The sequence below is a fragment of the Salmo salar genome, chromosome ssa14 (assembly GCF_905237065.1).
Source record: "Salmo salar chromosome ssa14, Ssal_v3.1, whole genome shotgun sequence".
Classification (NCBI taxonomy): Eukaryota; Metazoa; Chordata; class Actinopteri; order Salmoniformes; family Salmonidae; genus Salmo; species Salmo salar.
The window spans coordinates 37,987,078-38,004,465 of NC_059455.1; the positions used below are offsets into that span (position 1 = coordinate 37,987,078).

The 17,388-nt window shown below is 43.5% G+C and overlaps 1 protein-coding gene across 16 annotated transcripts in view; it reads left to right on the forward strand.

Moving 5' to 3' along the window:
* The window catches only part of LOC106569513 (receptor-type tyrosine-protein phosphatase S), a 125,981-nt gene that overhangs the window by 103,653 nt on the left and 4,940 nt on the right, over positions 1-17,388 (forward strand). For all 16 annotated transcript variants that reach the window (XM_045694333.1, XM_014140942.2, XM_045694339.1 and 13 more), the window contains 9 exons: positions 9,008-9,105; positions 9,295-9,430; positions 9,639-9,814; positions 13,709-13,828; positions 14,959-15,113; positions 15,741-16,026; positions 16,305-16,483; positions 16,705-16,831; positions 17,019-17,144. In XM_045694333.1, the coding sequence (XP_045550289.1) occupies positions 9,008-9,105; positions 9,295-9,430; positions 9,639-9,814; positions 13,709-13,828; positions 14,959-15,113; positions 15,741-16,026; positions 16,305-16,483; positions 16,705-16,831; positions 17,019-17,144 (1,403 nt within the window). The remainder of the gene's footprint in view (positions 1-9,007; positions 9,106-9,294; positions 9,431-9,638; positions 9,815-13,708; positions 13,829-14,958; positions 15,114-15,740; positions 16,027-16,304; positions 16,484-16,704; positions 16,832-17,018; positions 17,145-17,388) is intronic.

Here is a 17,388-nt window from a genome sequence, read left to right on the forward strand (position 1 = left end):
TAAAACACTTCTGCGAGCAGGCCTTTCTAATCGACCTGGCCCGGGTATCCTGCAATGACATTGACCTCATCCCGACAGTAGAGGATGCCTAGTTGTTCTTTAAAAATGCCTTCCTCACCATCTTAAATAAGCATGCCCCATTCAAAAAATGTAGAACCAGGAACAGATATAGCCCTTGGTTCACTCCAGACCTGTCTGCCCTTGACCAGCACAAACATCCTGCGGTGTTCTGCATTAGCATCGAATAGCCCCCGTGATATGCAACTTTTCAGGGAAGTTAGGAACCAATATACACAGGCAGTCAGGAAAGCTAAGGCTAGCTTTTTTTAAACAGAAATGTGCATCCTGCAGTACAAACTCAAAGTTCTGGGACACTGGAAAGTCCATGGAGAATAAGAGCACCTCCTCCCAGCTACCCACTGCTCTGAGGCTAGGAAACACTGTTACAACCGATAAATCCACTATAATTGAGAATTTCAATTATACGGCTGGCCATGCTTTCCACCTGGCTGTCCCCACCATTTCTCCTTCACCCATATCCAGATGGCTGATGTTCTGAAAGAGCTGCAAAATCAGGACCCTACAAATCAGCCGGGCTAGACAATCTGGACCCTCTCTTTCTAAAATGATCTGCCGAAATTGTTGCAACCCCTATTACTAGCCTGTTCAACCTCTCTTTCGTATCGTCTGAGATTCCCAAAGATTGGAAAGCTGCTGTGGTCATCCCCCTCTTCAAAGGCGGAGACACTCTAGACCCAAACTGCTACAGACCTATATCTATCCTACCCTGCATCTCTAAGGTCTTCGAAAGCCAAGTTAACAAACAGATTACCGACCATTTTGAATCACACCGTACCTTCTCCGCTATGCAATCTGGTTTCAGAGCCGGTCATGGGTGCACCTCAGCCACGCTCAAGGTCCTTAACGATATCATAACCGCCATCGATAAGAGACATTACTGTGCAGCCGTATTCATCGACCTGACCAAGGCTTTCGACTCTGTCAATCACCACATTCTTATTGGCAGACTCAACAGCCTTGGTTTCTCAAATGATTGCCTCGCCTGGTTCACCAACTACTTCTCTGATAGAGTTCAGTGTGTCAAATCGGAGGGCCTGTTGTCGGGACCTCTGGCAGTCTCTATGGGGGTGCCACAGGGTTCAATTCTTGGGCCGACTCTTCTCTGTATATATCAATGATGTCGCTCTTGCTGCTGGTGATTCTCTGATCCTCCTCTACGCAGACTACACCATTCTGTATACTTCTGGCCCTTCTTTGGACACTGTGTTAACCTTTCTAGGGTATGTGGGACGAAATCGTCCCACCTACTCAACAGCCAGTAGAATCCCGTGGCGCGATATTCAAATACCTTAGAAATGCTATTACTTCAATTTCTCAAACATATGACTATTTTACACCATTTTAAAGACAAGACTCTCGTTAATCTAACCACACTGTCCGATTTCAAAAAGGCTTTACAACGAAAGCAAAACATTAGATTATGTCAGCAGAGTACCCAGCCAGAAATAATCAGACACCCATTTTTCAAGCTAGCATTTATGTCACAAAAACCAAAACCACAGCTAAATGCAGCACTAACCTTTGATGATCTTCATCAGATGACACTCCTAGGACATTATGTTATACAATACATGCATGTTTTGTTCAATCAAGTTCATATTTACATCAAAAACCAGCTTTTTACATTAGCATGTGACGTTCAGAACTAGCATACCCACCGCAAACTTCCGGTGAATTTACTAAATTACTCACGATAAACGTTCACAAAAAACATAACAATTATTTTAAGAATTATAGATACAGAACTCCTTTATGCAATGGCGGTGTCCGATTTTAAAATAGCTTTTCGGCAAAAGCACATTTTGCAATATTCTGAGTAGATAGCTCGCCATCACGGGCTAGCTATTTTGACACCCACCAAGTTTGGCACTCACCAAACTCAGATTTACTATAAGAAAAATTGGATTACCTTTGCTGTTCTTCGTCAGAATGCACTCCCAGGACTTCTACTTCATCCACAAATGTTGTTTTGGTTCAAAATAATCCATAGTTATGTTCAAATATCCTCTGTTTTGTTCTTGCGTTCAAGACACTATCCGAACGGTGACGCGCGGACGCGTATTGTGACAAAACATTTCTAAATATTCCATTACCGTACTTCGAAGCATGTCAAACGCTGTTTAAAATCAATTTTTATGCGATTTTTCTCGTAAAAAAGCAATAATATTCCGACCGGGAAACGTCCTTTCCGTTCAAAGACTCAAAATCTAAAATGGACTCTTCATGTGCACGCGCGCACCAGTCTCATTGTTCTCAGATCGACCACTTACCAAATGCGCTACTGTTTTTCAGCCATGGGCTGCAAAGTCATCATTCAACGTTCTGGCGCCTTCTGGGAGCCTATGGGAGCCTCAGAAAGTGTCACGTTACAGCAGAGATCCTTTGTTTTCAATAAAGAGAGTGTAGAAGGCCAAGAAATGGTCAGAGAGGTCACTTCCTGTACAGAATCTTCTCAGGTTTTTGCCTGCCATATGAGTTCTGTTATACTCACAGACACTATTCAAACAGTTTTAGAAACTTTAGGGTGTTTTCTATCCAAATCAAACAATTATATGCATATTCTAGTTTCTGGGCAGGAGTAGTAACCAGATTAAATCGGGTACGTTTTTTTATCCGGATGTGAAAATACTGCCCCCTACCCTAGAGAGGTTAATTTAACCTCTTACATCTAGACGTTCCGCTAGCGGAACACCTGCTCCAATATCCAATGATAGGCGTGGCGCGAATTACAAATTCCTCAAAAATACAAAAACTTCAATTTTTCAAACATATGACTATTTTACACCATTTTAAAGACAAGACTCTCCTTTATCTAACCACACTGTCCGATTTCAAAAAGGCTTTACAGCGAAAGCAAAACATTAGATTATGTCAGCAGAGTACCCAGCCAGAAATAATCAGACACCCATTTTTCAAGCTAGCATATAATGTCACAAAAAACAAAACCACAGCTAAATGCAGCACTAACCTTTGATGATCTTCATCAGATGACACGCCTAGGACATTATGTTATACAATACATGCATGTTTTGTTCAATCAAGTTCATATTTATATCAAAAACCAGCTTTTTACATTAGCATGTGACGTTCAGAACTAGCATTCCCACCTAACACTTCCGGTGAATTTACTAAATTACTCACGATAAACATAACAATTATTTTAAGAATTATAGATATGCACTCGCTATGTCCGATTTTAAAATAGCTTTTCGGTGAAAGCACATTTTGCAATATTCTGAGTAGATAGCACAGGCTAGCTATTTTGACACCCACCAAGTTTGACCCTCACCAAACTCCGATTTACTATTAGAAAAGTTTGATTACCTTTCCTGTTCTTCGTCAGAATGCACTCCCAGGACTTCTACTTCAATAACAAATGTTGGTTTGGTTCAAAATAATCCATAGTTATATCCAAATAGCGGCGTTTTGTTCGTGCGTTCAAGACACTATCCAAGGGTGACGAAGGGTTACGCGCCCGACGCGTTTCGTGACAAAAAAATTCTAAATATTCCATTACCGTACTTCGAAGCATGTCAACCGCTGTTTAAAATCAATTTTTATGCTATTTTTCTCGTAAAAAAGCGATAATATTCCGACCGGGAGTCGTTGTTTACGTTCAAAGACGAAAGAATAAAAACATGGGGTCGCCTCGTGCACGCGCCTCAGTCTCATAGTACTCTGACCGACCACTATCCAAACGTGCTAATGTTTTTCAGCCAGGGCCTGCAAAGCCACGATTCAGCTTTTTGCCGCCTTCTGAGAGCCTATGGGAGCCGTAGGAAGTGTCACGTAACAGCAGAGATCCCTTGTTTTGGATAGAGATGATCAAGAAGGCCAAGAAATGGTCAGACAGGGTACTTCCTGTACAGAATCTTCTCAGGTTTTGGCCTGCCAAATGAGTTCTGTTATACTCAGACACCATTCAAACAGTTTTAGAAACTTTGGAGTGTTTTCTATCCAAAGCTAATAATTATATGCATATTCTAGTTTCTGGGCAGGAGTAATAATCAGATTAAATCGGGTACGTTTTTTATCCGGACGTGAAAATACTGCCCCCTATCCATAACAGGTTAAACGCAAATAAAACTAAATGCATGCTATTCAACCAATCATTGCCCGCACCTGCCCGCCCATCCAGCATCACTACTCTGGACGGCTCTGACTTAGAATACGTGGATAACTACAAATACCTGGGTGTCTGGCTAGACTGTAAACTCTCCTTCCAGACTCATATTAAGCATCTCCAATCCAAAATTAAATCTAGAATCGGCTTCCTATTTCGCAACAAAGCATCCTTCACTCATGCTGCCAAACATACCCTCGTAAAACTGACCATCCTACCGATCCTCGACTTCGGCAATGTCATCTATAAAATAGCCTCCAACACTCTACTCAACAAACTGGATGCAGTCTATCACAGTGCCATCCGTTTTGTCACCAAAGCCCCATACACTACCCACCACTGCGACCTATACGCTCTCGTTGGCTGGCCCTCACATAATACTTGTCGCCAAACCCACTGGCTACAAGTCTCTGCTAGGTAAAGCCCCGCCTTATCTCAGCTCGCTGGTCACCATAGCAGCACCCACTTGTAGCACGCGCTCCAGCAGGTATATCTCACTGGTCACCCCCAAAGCCAATTCCTCCTTTGGTCGCCTTTCCTTCCAGTTCTCTGCTGCCAATGACTGGAATGAACTGCAAAAATCTCTGAAGCTGGAGATTCCCATCTCCCTCACTAAGCTTTAAGCACCAGCTGTCAGAGCAGCTCACAGATCACTGCACCTGTACATAGCCCATCTGTATACAGCCCATCTATCTGCCTCATCCCCATACTGTATTTATTTATTTATTCTGCTCCTTTTGCACCCCAGTATCTCTACTTGCACATTCCAGCTTTTGCACATCTACCATTCCAGTGTTTAATTGCCATACTGTAATGACTTTGCCACCATGGCCTATTTATTGCCTTAATTCCCTTATTTTACCTAATTTGCACTCACTGTATATAGACTTTTTGTTTTCTTTTTTTCTTCTGTATTATTGACTGTATGTTTTGTTCATTCCATGTGTAATCTGTGTTGTATGTGTCTAACTGCTATGCTTTATCTTGGCCAGGTCGCAGATGCAAATGAGAACTTGTTGTCAACTAGCCTACCTGGTGAAATAAAAAATAAAAAAATTGCACAGGGCGGGGTTTAGACCCAGGGCCTCCACCTTGATGATGAGCTTGGAGGGTAATATGGTGTTGAATGCTGAGCTGTAGTCAATGAACAGCATTCTTACATAGGTATTCCTTTTGTCCAGATGGGATAGGGCAGTGTGATGGCGATTGCGTCGTCTGTGGACCTGTTGGGGCGGTATGCAAACTGAAGTGGGTCTAGAGTGGCCAGTATCTGCATGCTTTGAGGACGCAGCCAGGGAAGCCGTCTTAGCCAGCAGCCTTGCAAGGGTTAGCACGTTTAAATGTTTTACTCACGTCAGCCATGGAGAAGGAGGGGCACAATCCTTGTTAGCGGGCCGCGACGGAGGCACTGTATTATCCTCAAAGTGGGCAAAGAAGGTGTTTAGTTTGTCTGGAGGTGTTTAGTTTGTCTCTTTGTTTCTTCGCACCTAGAACTAGCATCTCTGTTTTGATTGAGTTTAAAAGTAAAAACAAATCTGCCATTCACGTCCTTATGTCTGAAACACAGGCTTCCAGGGTAAGCAATTTTGGGGCTTCACCATGTTTCATCGAAATATACAGCTGTGTGTTGTCTGCATAGCAGTGAAAGTTTCCGAATGACATCACCAAGAGGTAATATACAGTTGAAGTCGGAAGTTTACATAAACCTTATCCAAATACATTTAAACACAGTTTTTCACAATTCCTGACATTTAATCCAAACAAAAATGCCCTGTCTAAGGTCAGTTAGGATCACCACTTTATTTTAAGAATGTGAAATGTCGGAATAATAGTAGAGAGAATGATTTATTTCAGCTTTTATTTCTTTCATCACATTTCCAGTGGGTCAGAAGTTTACATACACTCAATTAGTATTTGGTAGCATTGCCTTTACATTGTTAACTTGGGTCGAATGTTTCAGGTAGCCTTCCACAAGCTTCCCACAATAAGTTGGGTGAATTTTGGCCCATTCCTCCTGACAGAGCTGATGTAACTGAGTCAGGTTTGTAGACCTCCTTGCTTGCACACACTTTTTCAGTTCTGCCCACAAATTTTCTACAGGATTGAAGTCAGGGCTTTGTGATGGCCACTCCACTACCTTGACTTTGTTGTCCTTAAGCCATTTTTCCACAACTTTGTAAGTATGCTTGCGGTCATTGTCCGTTTGAAAGACCCATTTGCGACCAAGCTTTAACTTCCTGACTGATGTCTTGAGATGTTGCTTCAATATATCCACATTCTCCTTACTCAGATACCATCTATTTTGTGAAGTGCACCATTCCTTCCTGCAGCAAAGCACCCCCACAACATGACGCTGCCACCCCCGTGCTTCACGGTTGGGATGGTGTACTTCGGCTTGCAAGGCTCCCCTTTATCCTCAAAACATAACGATGGTCATTATGGTTAAACAGTTCTATTTTTGTTTCATCAGACCAGAGGACATTTCTCCAAAAAGTACCATCTTTGTCCCCATGTGCAGTTGCAAACCATAGTCTGGCTTTTTTATGGCAGGTTTGGAGCAGTGGCTTCTTCCTTGCTGAGCGGCCTTTCAGGTTATGTCGATATACGACTTGTTTTACTGTGGATATAGATAGTTTTGTACCTGTTTCCTCCAGCATCTTCACAAGGTCCTTTGTGTTCTGGGATTGATTTGCACTTTTCGCACCAGAGTATGTTCATCTCTAGGAGACAGAACGCGTCTCCTTACTGAGCGGTAAGACGGCTGCGTAGTCCCATGGTGTTTATAGTTGCGTACTATTGTTTGTACAGATGAATGTGGTATCTTCAGGCATTTGGAAATTGCTCCCAAGGATGAACCAGACTTGTGGAGGTCTACAATTTTTTATGAGCTCTTGGCTGATTTATTTTGATTTTTCCATGATGTCAAGCAAAGAGGCACTGTGTTTTGAAGGTAGGCCTTGAAATACATCCACAGGTACACCTCCAATTGACTCAGGCTAATTGACATAATTTATCAGAAGCTTCTAAAGCCATGACATCATTTTCTGGAATTTTCCAAGCTGTTCAAAAGCACAGTCAACTTAGTGTATGTAAACTTCTGACCCACTGGAATTGTGATACAGTGAATTATAAGTGAAATAATCTGTCTGTAAACAATTGTTGGAAAAATTACTTGTGTCATGCACAAAGTAGATGTCCTAAATGACTTGCCAAAACTATAGTTTGTTATTAACAAGAAATCTGTGGAGTGGTTGAAAAACGAGTTTTAATGACTCCAACCTATGTACACTTCTGACTTCAACTGTATATTTAGTTAGAACAATAGTGGTCCTAGAACAGAACCATAAGGATCACCAAAACTTACCACTGATTTGTCAGATGACAAACCATCCACAGAGACGAACTGATAACTTTCAGACAGATAAGATGTAAACCAGGTAAGAACTTGTCTGCGTTGACCAATTAGGGCAATAAAGAACAAAGGAGTGAAAGAAATTTACCACAGCAAACACACCAATAAGGGTCAAGTTTATAATACTCTAAAGCTTCTACCAAGATCTAATTTCCTAAGAGATCAAAATGGCTGTCTTCCAGGTTAGTACAGTTAGATGAGTCATAACTGTGTGACTGGCGGCATGGCACGGCCCAAACCCTGTAACCGTCTGCCCACAGCCCACCTGGCAGGCTCTAGATAACCATGCCAGAGAGGACGGAGGTGTCAACAGTCAGAACTTAAAAGAAGTCCATAACCTATTGGTTCTTGAAAAGATTAAAGGTCAGAGTTGAAGTTACACTTAGCTAATAGAATCATATTTCTGGATAGAAAACGTGGTACATTTATTGCGTTCTTCCCTGCGTGGCCAGACAGAGCTGAGCTGACCCACTCTGCCTCCACACCCTCTGAGTCCCACCTCCAGCTGCTCTGGTGTTAAATCTCACAGCTATGCTTCCACCACTTCGTGCAACCCTGTGTGTAACAAGGAACTGTAGATAAAAAATGCGGAGGATATTATTATGTAAAATATATATATTGTATAATTTGGTTATTGTGGCAGATAGCTGAACAAGTAATTCATTTTTCACAGGTGTTGCTTAATCAATGTACTCATCTGTTTGATATTTGGTGTCACAGCTTGTTTTCTTACAAATAGACCTATTTTTTTTTTACATTTTTCATGGTGCATTGAGAAGACATGTTCAGGTGTCCAGAACTGTGGAAAATGTATTTTGGTCCCTGGCACATAATGGATTATATTTTATAGCGCTCTACCCTAGGTCTTACAATTCTTTACATTTACGGGGGCTAACACTAGTCCTCCACACCTTTACCACCCTGTGTGTGGAGAGGCTCAGGGTGCCGTTCTGACTAATTAACACTCTGTCTTTGTTTGTTTGTCTCTGAGTCGTCTCTCGCGCTCCTAATTGTACAGAAAAGCTATTTCCACATCAAAGAAAAACACTTTACAAACCAACCAAATCGGAGACTTTGTACCTTAAGTGGACCGAAATTGATTCTCTGTGGTGCTATACATTTTGTATGTTTTTTTGGCTCTGTAATTGTCTTTTGACATCTAGCAAAGAACCAGTAGTTAATAATATGCAATGACAGAGATGTGTGTGTGTGTGTGTAGGTGTACTCTACATGCAGTCTTGTGTGCTTCCAGGGCTTATGCCTAGGTAAGATTTATTTTAATGGGTTAACGCGGTCTTGAACCGCACTGGCCACCTGCGTTAGAAACCCACTTGGTCACACAGTGAGCCCTCATGACCTCTGACCTCTGTCCTTTAACCCTTGTCCTTTAGGTATGATGAGCCACCCTCCCATTCCCATCACAGAGCTGGCTGAACACACAGAGATGCTCAAAGCCAATGATAGCCTGCGTCTGTCTCAGGAGTACGAGGTGAGAGCGACAGCATGGAGGGTGGATGAACATGAGTCCTAGGACCTGGTTTTCTACTCAAGATGTGTACCAGTTGCCCCTTGCAAACTAAAATGGTATCCTATCCTAGACTCCTATAAATGAGGAGAAAACATTGCAACTGTTTTTTCCATCCTTTAACTCTTCATCTCTGTTTCCTGGTCCTCTCAGTCCATTGACCCTGGTCAGCAGTTCACCTGGGAGCACTCCAACCTGGAGGTGAACAAGCCCAAGAACCGCTATGCTAACGTCATTGCCTACGACCACACCCGCGTCGTCCTCGCCCCCATAGAAGGTTCAAGTCCAGGTACAGCTTATGAGATGTTGGCCTCACTTGTAAGACAAGAAATCCTTGTACAGTGAATGACACCCTTCCTCTTGTCCAGGTAGAGGTCAAATACTGGATGGATTTAATTAAGATAAAGCCTATAGTCCTGAACTAATACATTTTCAATGACGTAAATCGAACTTAACAACTCTCCTCTTCCCGCCACATTCTCCCCCTCCATATGCAGGTATCCTGGGCAGTGACTACATCAATGCTAACTACATAGATGGCTACAGGAAGCAGAATGCCTACATCGCCACACAGGGCCCGCTGGCAGAGACATTCGGGGACTTCTGGAGGATGGTGTGGGAACAGAGAGCAGCCTCGGTGGTCATGATGACCAGACTAGAGGAGAAGTCACGGGTGAGACAGGACAGAGACAGGAGAAGGCAACACTCATCCACTCACTGACTTTATCTACTGTAGGGCAACACTCATCCACTAGGTGTTATCTACACTCTTGAAAAAAAGGGTTCTTCGTTTGTCCCAATAGGAGAACCGTTTTTGTTTCTAGGTAGATCCCTTTGGTGGTGAAAATGTGACTCACCACCTGGATTTGGTCTTTATGTAGCAAAATTTGAAATTGTTTTTATACATTGTGTAAAAGTAGAGACTCAGAACTACAAAATGGTATATTATATACTGCATTTTTGAGGAACAATGGGGAAAGTAATTCTGCTTTGAAAGTTGATAAACTTGTAAACTTTTGCTTGAAATGAAACCACTTTCTGTAAAAATTAGAAACATGTAATATCTGAAAATGTAGCTAGCTAGACTATCTTACCTGTATACATCATCATGCATGATGGATGCGTCTCCCTGTCAGGAATGCCATACCACGGTTGCCCTTAGTTTGAAGATGTAATCTGGAGACAGGTGTTTTCTCCATCTCTTTACCTATCATACTCTAATTCCACTGATTTCAAAATTCGATCCTCCAAAAGGTGGAGAGCAACACTTATGCAGCTCCACTACACAATATATTTTTTTAAAAGCAGTGTTCGACAGGATTACCAACAGACTGACCAGCTCAAATAGACAGAAGCCTTCTATATTGCAGACCAATCCGAACTCCCCTCTCGGGATGTCCAGCCCACTGATTATCTCAGCCAATCATGACTAGTGGGAAGGTATTTTTCTGTGGCTTAATCAACAAGGCTAGAAATTGTACAATTTTATTCGTATTTACAGATGGCATACAAGTTTGTTGTTAAGGCACATGAAAGTTCACATGTTCCAGAAGGCATTTTCTGCAAAGAAACACCTAGTTTCCTGAAACGGGTCACAAGCAATAATAATTAGAACCATTTACTGGTGAAAGGGTTCCACGTAGAACCTTATTTTAGTGAAAGGGCTCCACTTGGATCCAAAAAAATGGTTATTGTCAAAGGGTTCACCTATGGCGACAATTGAAAACCCTTTGAAAACCCTTTTGTTGATGATAATGTTGATGATGATGACGACGGTGTTTATGATGATGATAATGTTGATGATGATGGTTATAATGTTTATGTTGATAATGTTGATGATAATGATCATGTTTATGATGATGGTTATAATGTTGATATTAATGATGATCATAATTGTGATCATAATTGTGTTGATGAAGTTGTTGATGATAATGTTGTTGATGCTAATGTTGATGATGATGATGATGAGGGTAGAGCTGCCGCTTTCAAGGAAGCTTGTAAGAAATCCCGCTATGCCCTCCGACGATCCATCAAACAGGCAAAGGGTCAATACAGGACAAAGATCTAATCGTACTACACCAGCTCCGACGCTCGTTGGATGTGGCAGGGCTTGCAAACTATTAGACTACAAAGAGAAGCATAGCTGAGAGCTGCCCAGTGACACCAGCCTACCAGACCAGCTAAATAACTTCAATGCTCGCTTCGAGGCAAGTAACACTGAAACATGCGTGAGAGCATCAGCTGTTCCGGATGACCGTGTGATCACGCTCTCCGCAGCCAATGTGAGTAAGACATTTAAAGAGGTCAACATTCGCAAGGCCACTGGGCCAGACGGATTACCAGGACGTGTACTCCAAGCATGCACTGACCAACTGGCAAGTGTCTTCACTGACATTTTCAACCTCTTTCTGTCTGAGTCTGCAATACCAACATGTTTCAAGCAGACCACCATAGTCCCTGTGCCCAAGAACACTAATGTAACCTGTCTAAATGACTACCGACCCATAGCACTCACGTCTGTAGCCATGAAATGCTTTGAAAGGCTGGTAATGGCTCACATCAACACCATTATCCCAGAAACTATAGACCCACTCCAATTTGCATACCGCACCAACAGATCCACAGATGATGCAATCTCTATTGCACTCCACACAGCCCTTTCCCACCTGGACAAAAGGAAAACCTATGTGAGAATGCTATTCATTGACTACAGCTCAGCGTTCAACTCCATAGTGCCCTCAAAGCTCATTACTAAGCTAAGGACCCTGGGACTAAACACCGCCCTCTGCAACTGGATCCAAGACTTCCTGACGGGCCGCCCCCAGGTGGTAAGGGTATGCAACAACACATCTGCCACGCTGATCCTCAACACGGGGGCCCCTCAGGGGTGCGTGCTCAGTCCCCTCCTGTACTCCCTGTTCACTCATGACTGCACGGCCAGGCACAACTCCAACACCATTAAGTTTGCTGATGACACAACAGTGGTAGGCCTGATCACCAACATCGATGAGACAGCCTATAGGGAGGAGGTCAGAGACCTGACCGTGTGGTGCAAGGACCACATTCTCCCATTCTCATCGACGGGGCTGTAGTGGAGCAGGTTGAGAGCTTCAAGTTCCTTGGCGTCCACATCACCAACAAACTAACATGGTCCAAGCACACCAAAACAGTCGTGAAGAGGGAACGACAAAACCTATTCCCCCTCAGGAGACTGAAAAGATTTGGCATGGGTACTCAGATCCTCAAAAGGTTTTATAGCTGCACCATCGAGAGCATCCTGACGGGTTGCATCACTGCCTGGTATGGCAACTGCTCAGCCTCCGATCGCAAGGCACTACAGAGGGTAGTGCGTACGGCCCAGTACATCACTGGGGCCAAGCTTCCTGCCATGCAGGACATCTATACCAGGCGGTGTCAGAGGAGTGCCCTAAAAATTGTCAGACTCCAGCCACCCTAGTCATAGACTCTCTGTGCAAGCGGTACCGGAGCGCCAAGTCTAGGTCCAAGAGGCTTCTTAACAGCTTCTACCCCCAAACCATAAGACTCCTGAACAGCTAATCAAATGGCTACCCAGACTATTTGCAACTCCCCCAATGCTGCTGCTACTCTCTGTTATCATCTGTGCATAGTCACTTTAATAACCCTACCTGCATGTACATAATTACTTAAACTACGTCGACACCGGTGCCCCCACACATTGACTCTTAACCGGTACCCCTGTATGTATATAGCCCCGCTATTGTTATTTACTGCTGCTCTTTAATTATTAGTTTTTTTTTTATCTCTTATTTTTTGGGGGGAGGGGGGGGATTTTCTTCAATCTGCATTGTTGGTTAAGGGCATTTGATTTGATTTGATGATGACGATAATGTTGATGATGATAATGTCGTTGTTGTTGATGTTGTTGATGCTGCTGATGATGTTGATGATAATGTTCTTTATGATGATGCTAATGTTGATGTTGATAATGATGTTGATAATGTTAATGCTGTTTATGATGTTGATGATGATAATGCCGATAATGTTAATGTTTATGATGATGCTCATGGTTGTTGTTGATGATGATAATGTTGTTGATGATGTTGATTTTGTTTATGATGATAATGATGTTGATTTTGATGATGATGATAATGTTGATGATAATGTCTGATGTTGTTAATGTTGTTTATGATGTTGTTAATGCTGTTTATGACGATGTTGATAATGTTAATGCGGTTTATGATGATGTTGATGATAATGTTGATGATGATAATGATGTTGATGATGATAATGCCGATGGTAATAATGTTGATGATAATGTTAATGTTGTTTATGATGATGCTAATGATGTTGATGTTGTTGATGATGATAATTTTGATGTTGTTGATTTTGATGATGATAATGTTAATGTTGTTTATGATGTTGATGATAATGTTTATGATGTTGATAATGTTAATGTTGTTTATGATGTTGTTTATGATGACCCAGACGATTATGACATTGATGTTGTTGTTATTGATGACGATGATGTTACTGACAATGATCATTTTGATAACCGTGATGCTGATGGTGTCTCCTGCTCCTGTAGATAAAGTGTGACCAGTACTGGCCGACCCGGGGTACAGAGACCTATGGGATGACTCAGGTCACCATACTGGACACTATGGAACTGGCCACATTCTGTGTGCGCACCTTCTCCCTTCAGAAGGTCAGTACACACAAACGCATGCACAAATACTGTACACACACACACACACACACACACGCATGCATAGAAGCACACTTATGCACTCACACACACACACAAACTCCACTTCACCTCCCTTGTCTTTTCTCCCTCCTCTCTATTCCTCTGTTCTTTTGGTAAATCCCCTGTCATTTACTGTCATGCCCCATGATACTTCTACACTGTCGGCTAATGAACCAGAAACGATTTGAATTCAAATCTGCGCTGTCACCCTATGAGAAAAGAGCAGAGAACAATGAGGATGTTGTTAGGAGGTAGTTAATGGAGCATTGCATTCTATCCAGTCAGCCAGTCAGTTTGAGCCTGTTACTGCTATTAGACTACCACTAGGTCCTGAATATTCTAACTAATCTAGGATATAGAGCCATACCAGGCCTCAGTGTCCCAAATACAGAAACTAAAGTAGGCCAGCTGTCTTTGAAGTGTTTTGAGGTTTTGTACATGAATATGTCAATTAATATGTTATGTAATGTCTGGATGCATAACTATTATGCATGTGGAGAACACAGATGCTTTTGTCTGGTTTCTGAAAGTTTCTGTCCCTGCCACTGTGTCTCATAAAGTAGTAATGATAATACTGTCTTCCCCTCTCCTCTCTACTCTCTCCCCTCTCCTCTCCTCTATCCTCTCTACTCTCTAATCTCTACTCTCCTCTCTCCTCTATTCTCTCTCCTCTCGTATCGTCTCTTTTCTCCTCTCTCCTCTCCTTCCTCTCTCGTCTCTCGTGTCGTCTCTCGTGTCGTCTCTCGTGTCGTCTCTCGTGTCGTCTCTCGTGTCGTCTCTCGTGTCGTCTCTCCTCTACTCTCTTCTCTCGTCTCTTCTCTCCTGTCTTCTCTCTTCTCTTCTCTCTTCTCTTCTCTCATCTCTCCTCTACTCTCTTCTCCTCCCTACTCTCCCTACTCTCCTCTACTCTACTCTCTCCTCTCCTCTCCTCTCTTCTCTCCCCTCTTCTCTCTTCTCTCCCCTCTTCTCTCTTCTCTCCTCTTCTCTTTTCCCTACTCTCCTCTTTTCCCTACTCTCCTCTACTCTACACAGAATGGCTCTGTGAAGGTGGTAATAGTTGTGGTAGTAATGATAACAATCTCTTCCAGAATGGTTGTAATGAGCGGAGGGAAGTACGTCAGTTCCAGTTCACTGCCTGGCCAGACCACGGTGTACCAGAGTACCCCACTCCGTTCCTGGCCTTCCTACGCAGGGTTAAAGCCTGCAACCCCCCTGACGCTGGTCCTGTCATCGCACACTGCAGGTATGAGGACACACACATATACCCTCACACACACACATATACCCTCACACACACACACATATACCCTCACACACACACACACACACATGTACCCTCACACACACACACACACACACACACACACACACACACACATGTACCCTCACACACACATATACCCTCACACACACACACACACACGTACCCTCACACACACACACACACACACACACACGTACCCTCACACACACACACACACAACACACACATATACCCGCACACATAAGGGCTTATGTCTGTGTGGGGGCTTATGTGTGTGTGCGGTATATCTGTGTATGGGTATATACACACACATATATACCACACACGCATATAACGCGCGCACACACACATATACCGCACACACACATACCCACACACACATCACACAGATATACCCATACACAGATATACCGCACGCACATATATGCCCGCACGCACATGCCCACACACACATATACCACACACCTGCGACATGTAAACAGCACATACACACACACACACACCCTGGATCCAGTCACCCAAACATGACAGACTGTCTTGAAGAATTGCCACTGACAGTTCAGTAGGTATGTTTACACTCATAACTTCCTCTCTTTCTTACCTCAGTGCGGGCGTGGGTCGTACCGGTTGCTTCATCGTGATCGACGGCATGCTGGAACGGATCAGACACGAGCGCACGACCGACATCTATGGTCACGTGACTCTGATGAGGTCACAGCGGAACTACATGGTGCAGACGGAAGACCAGTACGGCTTCATCCACGAGGCTCTGCTGGAAGCAGTGGCTTGTGGGAACACGGAGGTGGCGGCCCGGAGCCTGTTCTCCTACATGCAGAAGCTGGGCAAGGTGGAGAGTGGAGAGCACGTCACTGGCATGGAGCTGGAGTTCAAGGTAAATACAGAAATATATCAGAACAGAAATACATCACCGGCATGGAACTGGAGTTCAAGGTAAACATAGAAAGACCAGGTATTGAAATGCATACAGTAGCATACATTTTTAATAGAAAACATGTTGAAATATAGTAGAAATACATTTATTCAATGCAAGTGCAGAATAAAAATTAGGAAGAATGCATTGCCCTTTAACTTTGTTCATAGGAATGTGTTTCTGTGGGGGGGAAACTCAATCTCCCCCTCCCCTCTTTCCTCTCCCCCGCCTCCCCACAGCGTCTGGCCAACACCAAAGCCCACACGTCTCGGTTCGTCAGTGCCAACCTGCCATGTAACAAGTTTAAGAACCGCCTGGTCAACATCATGCCCTATGAGACCACCCGCATCTGTCTGCAGCCAATCCGAGGCCTGGAAGGATCAGATTACATCAACGCCAGCTACATTGATGGATACAGGTAAAGCTCAACCAAGGAAGAATAATTAGTAATATGGGCATCTCATTTCAAGGAATTGTTCCATGATATGTGGACCAGCGGCCATATTCTGGGTCTCAAATGATGCTTATAATATAATTGAAAAATCCAAATGTTAGAAATGTGTCCATTCTAATTCTATGGTTTCTTTACATTGGATCAGAACCCTGTATAACACAACACCCATCGTCTAATGTGTATAGGCAGCAGAGAGGTTACATGGCCACCCAGGGCCCACTGGCTGAGACGACAGAGGACTTCTGGAGGATGCTGTGGGAACACAACTCTACCATCGTGGTCATGCTCACTAAACTGAGAGAGATGGGACGGGTAAGGTTACACACACACAAACACACGTGCACACACACGTGCACACACAAACACATCTGCACACGCATGTATGCTCGCACACACACAGAAACACACCACACAAACACATACACGCACACACACACACACACTCAGAGACAGAAATACGTACGTGATGCCATCTCTGTACCTCCGTGTGTACCTGCAGGAGAAGTGCCATCAGTACTGGCCCGCAGAGCGGTCTGCTCGGTACCAGTACTTTGTAGTGGATCCCATGGCTGAATACAACATGCCTCAGTATATCCTCAGAGAGTTTAAGGTCACCGATGCAAGGGTGAGTATGTGTGTGTATTTATCTGTCCACAGTACTGTATATCCTCCTCAGACAAGGCAAGGTCAATGACGCAAGACTGTGTGCCTGTGTGTGTTGCTTGTAAATGACTTATCCCTTTTGTAGCATACTTGATATTGGAATCAGACACACTGACCTCTCCCCTCTATCTGTCCTTTGCAGCTAACATGTTCCATCGACCCACAGTAGATTACACAGTAGTCAACCCTGTCCTCTGCTGACGCCC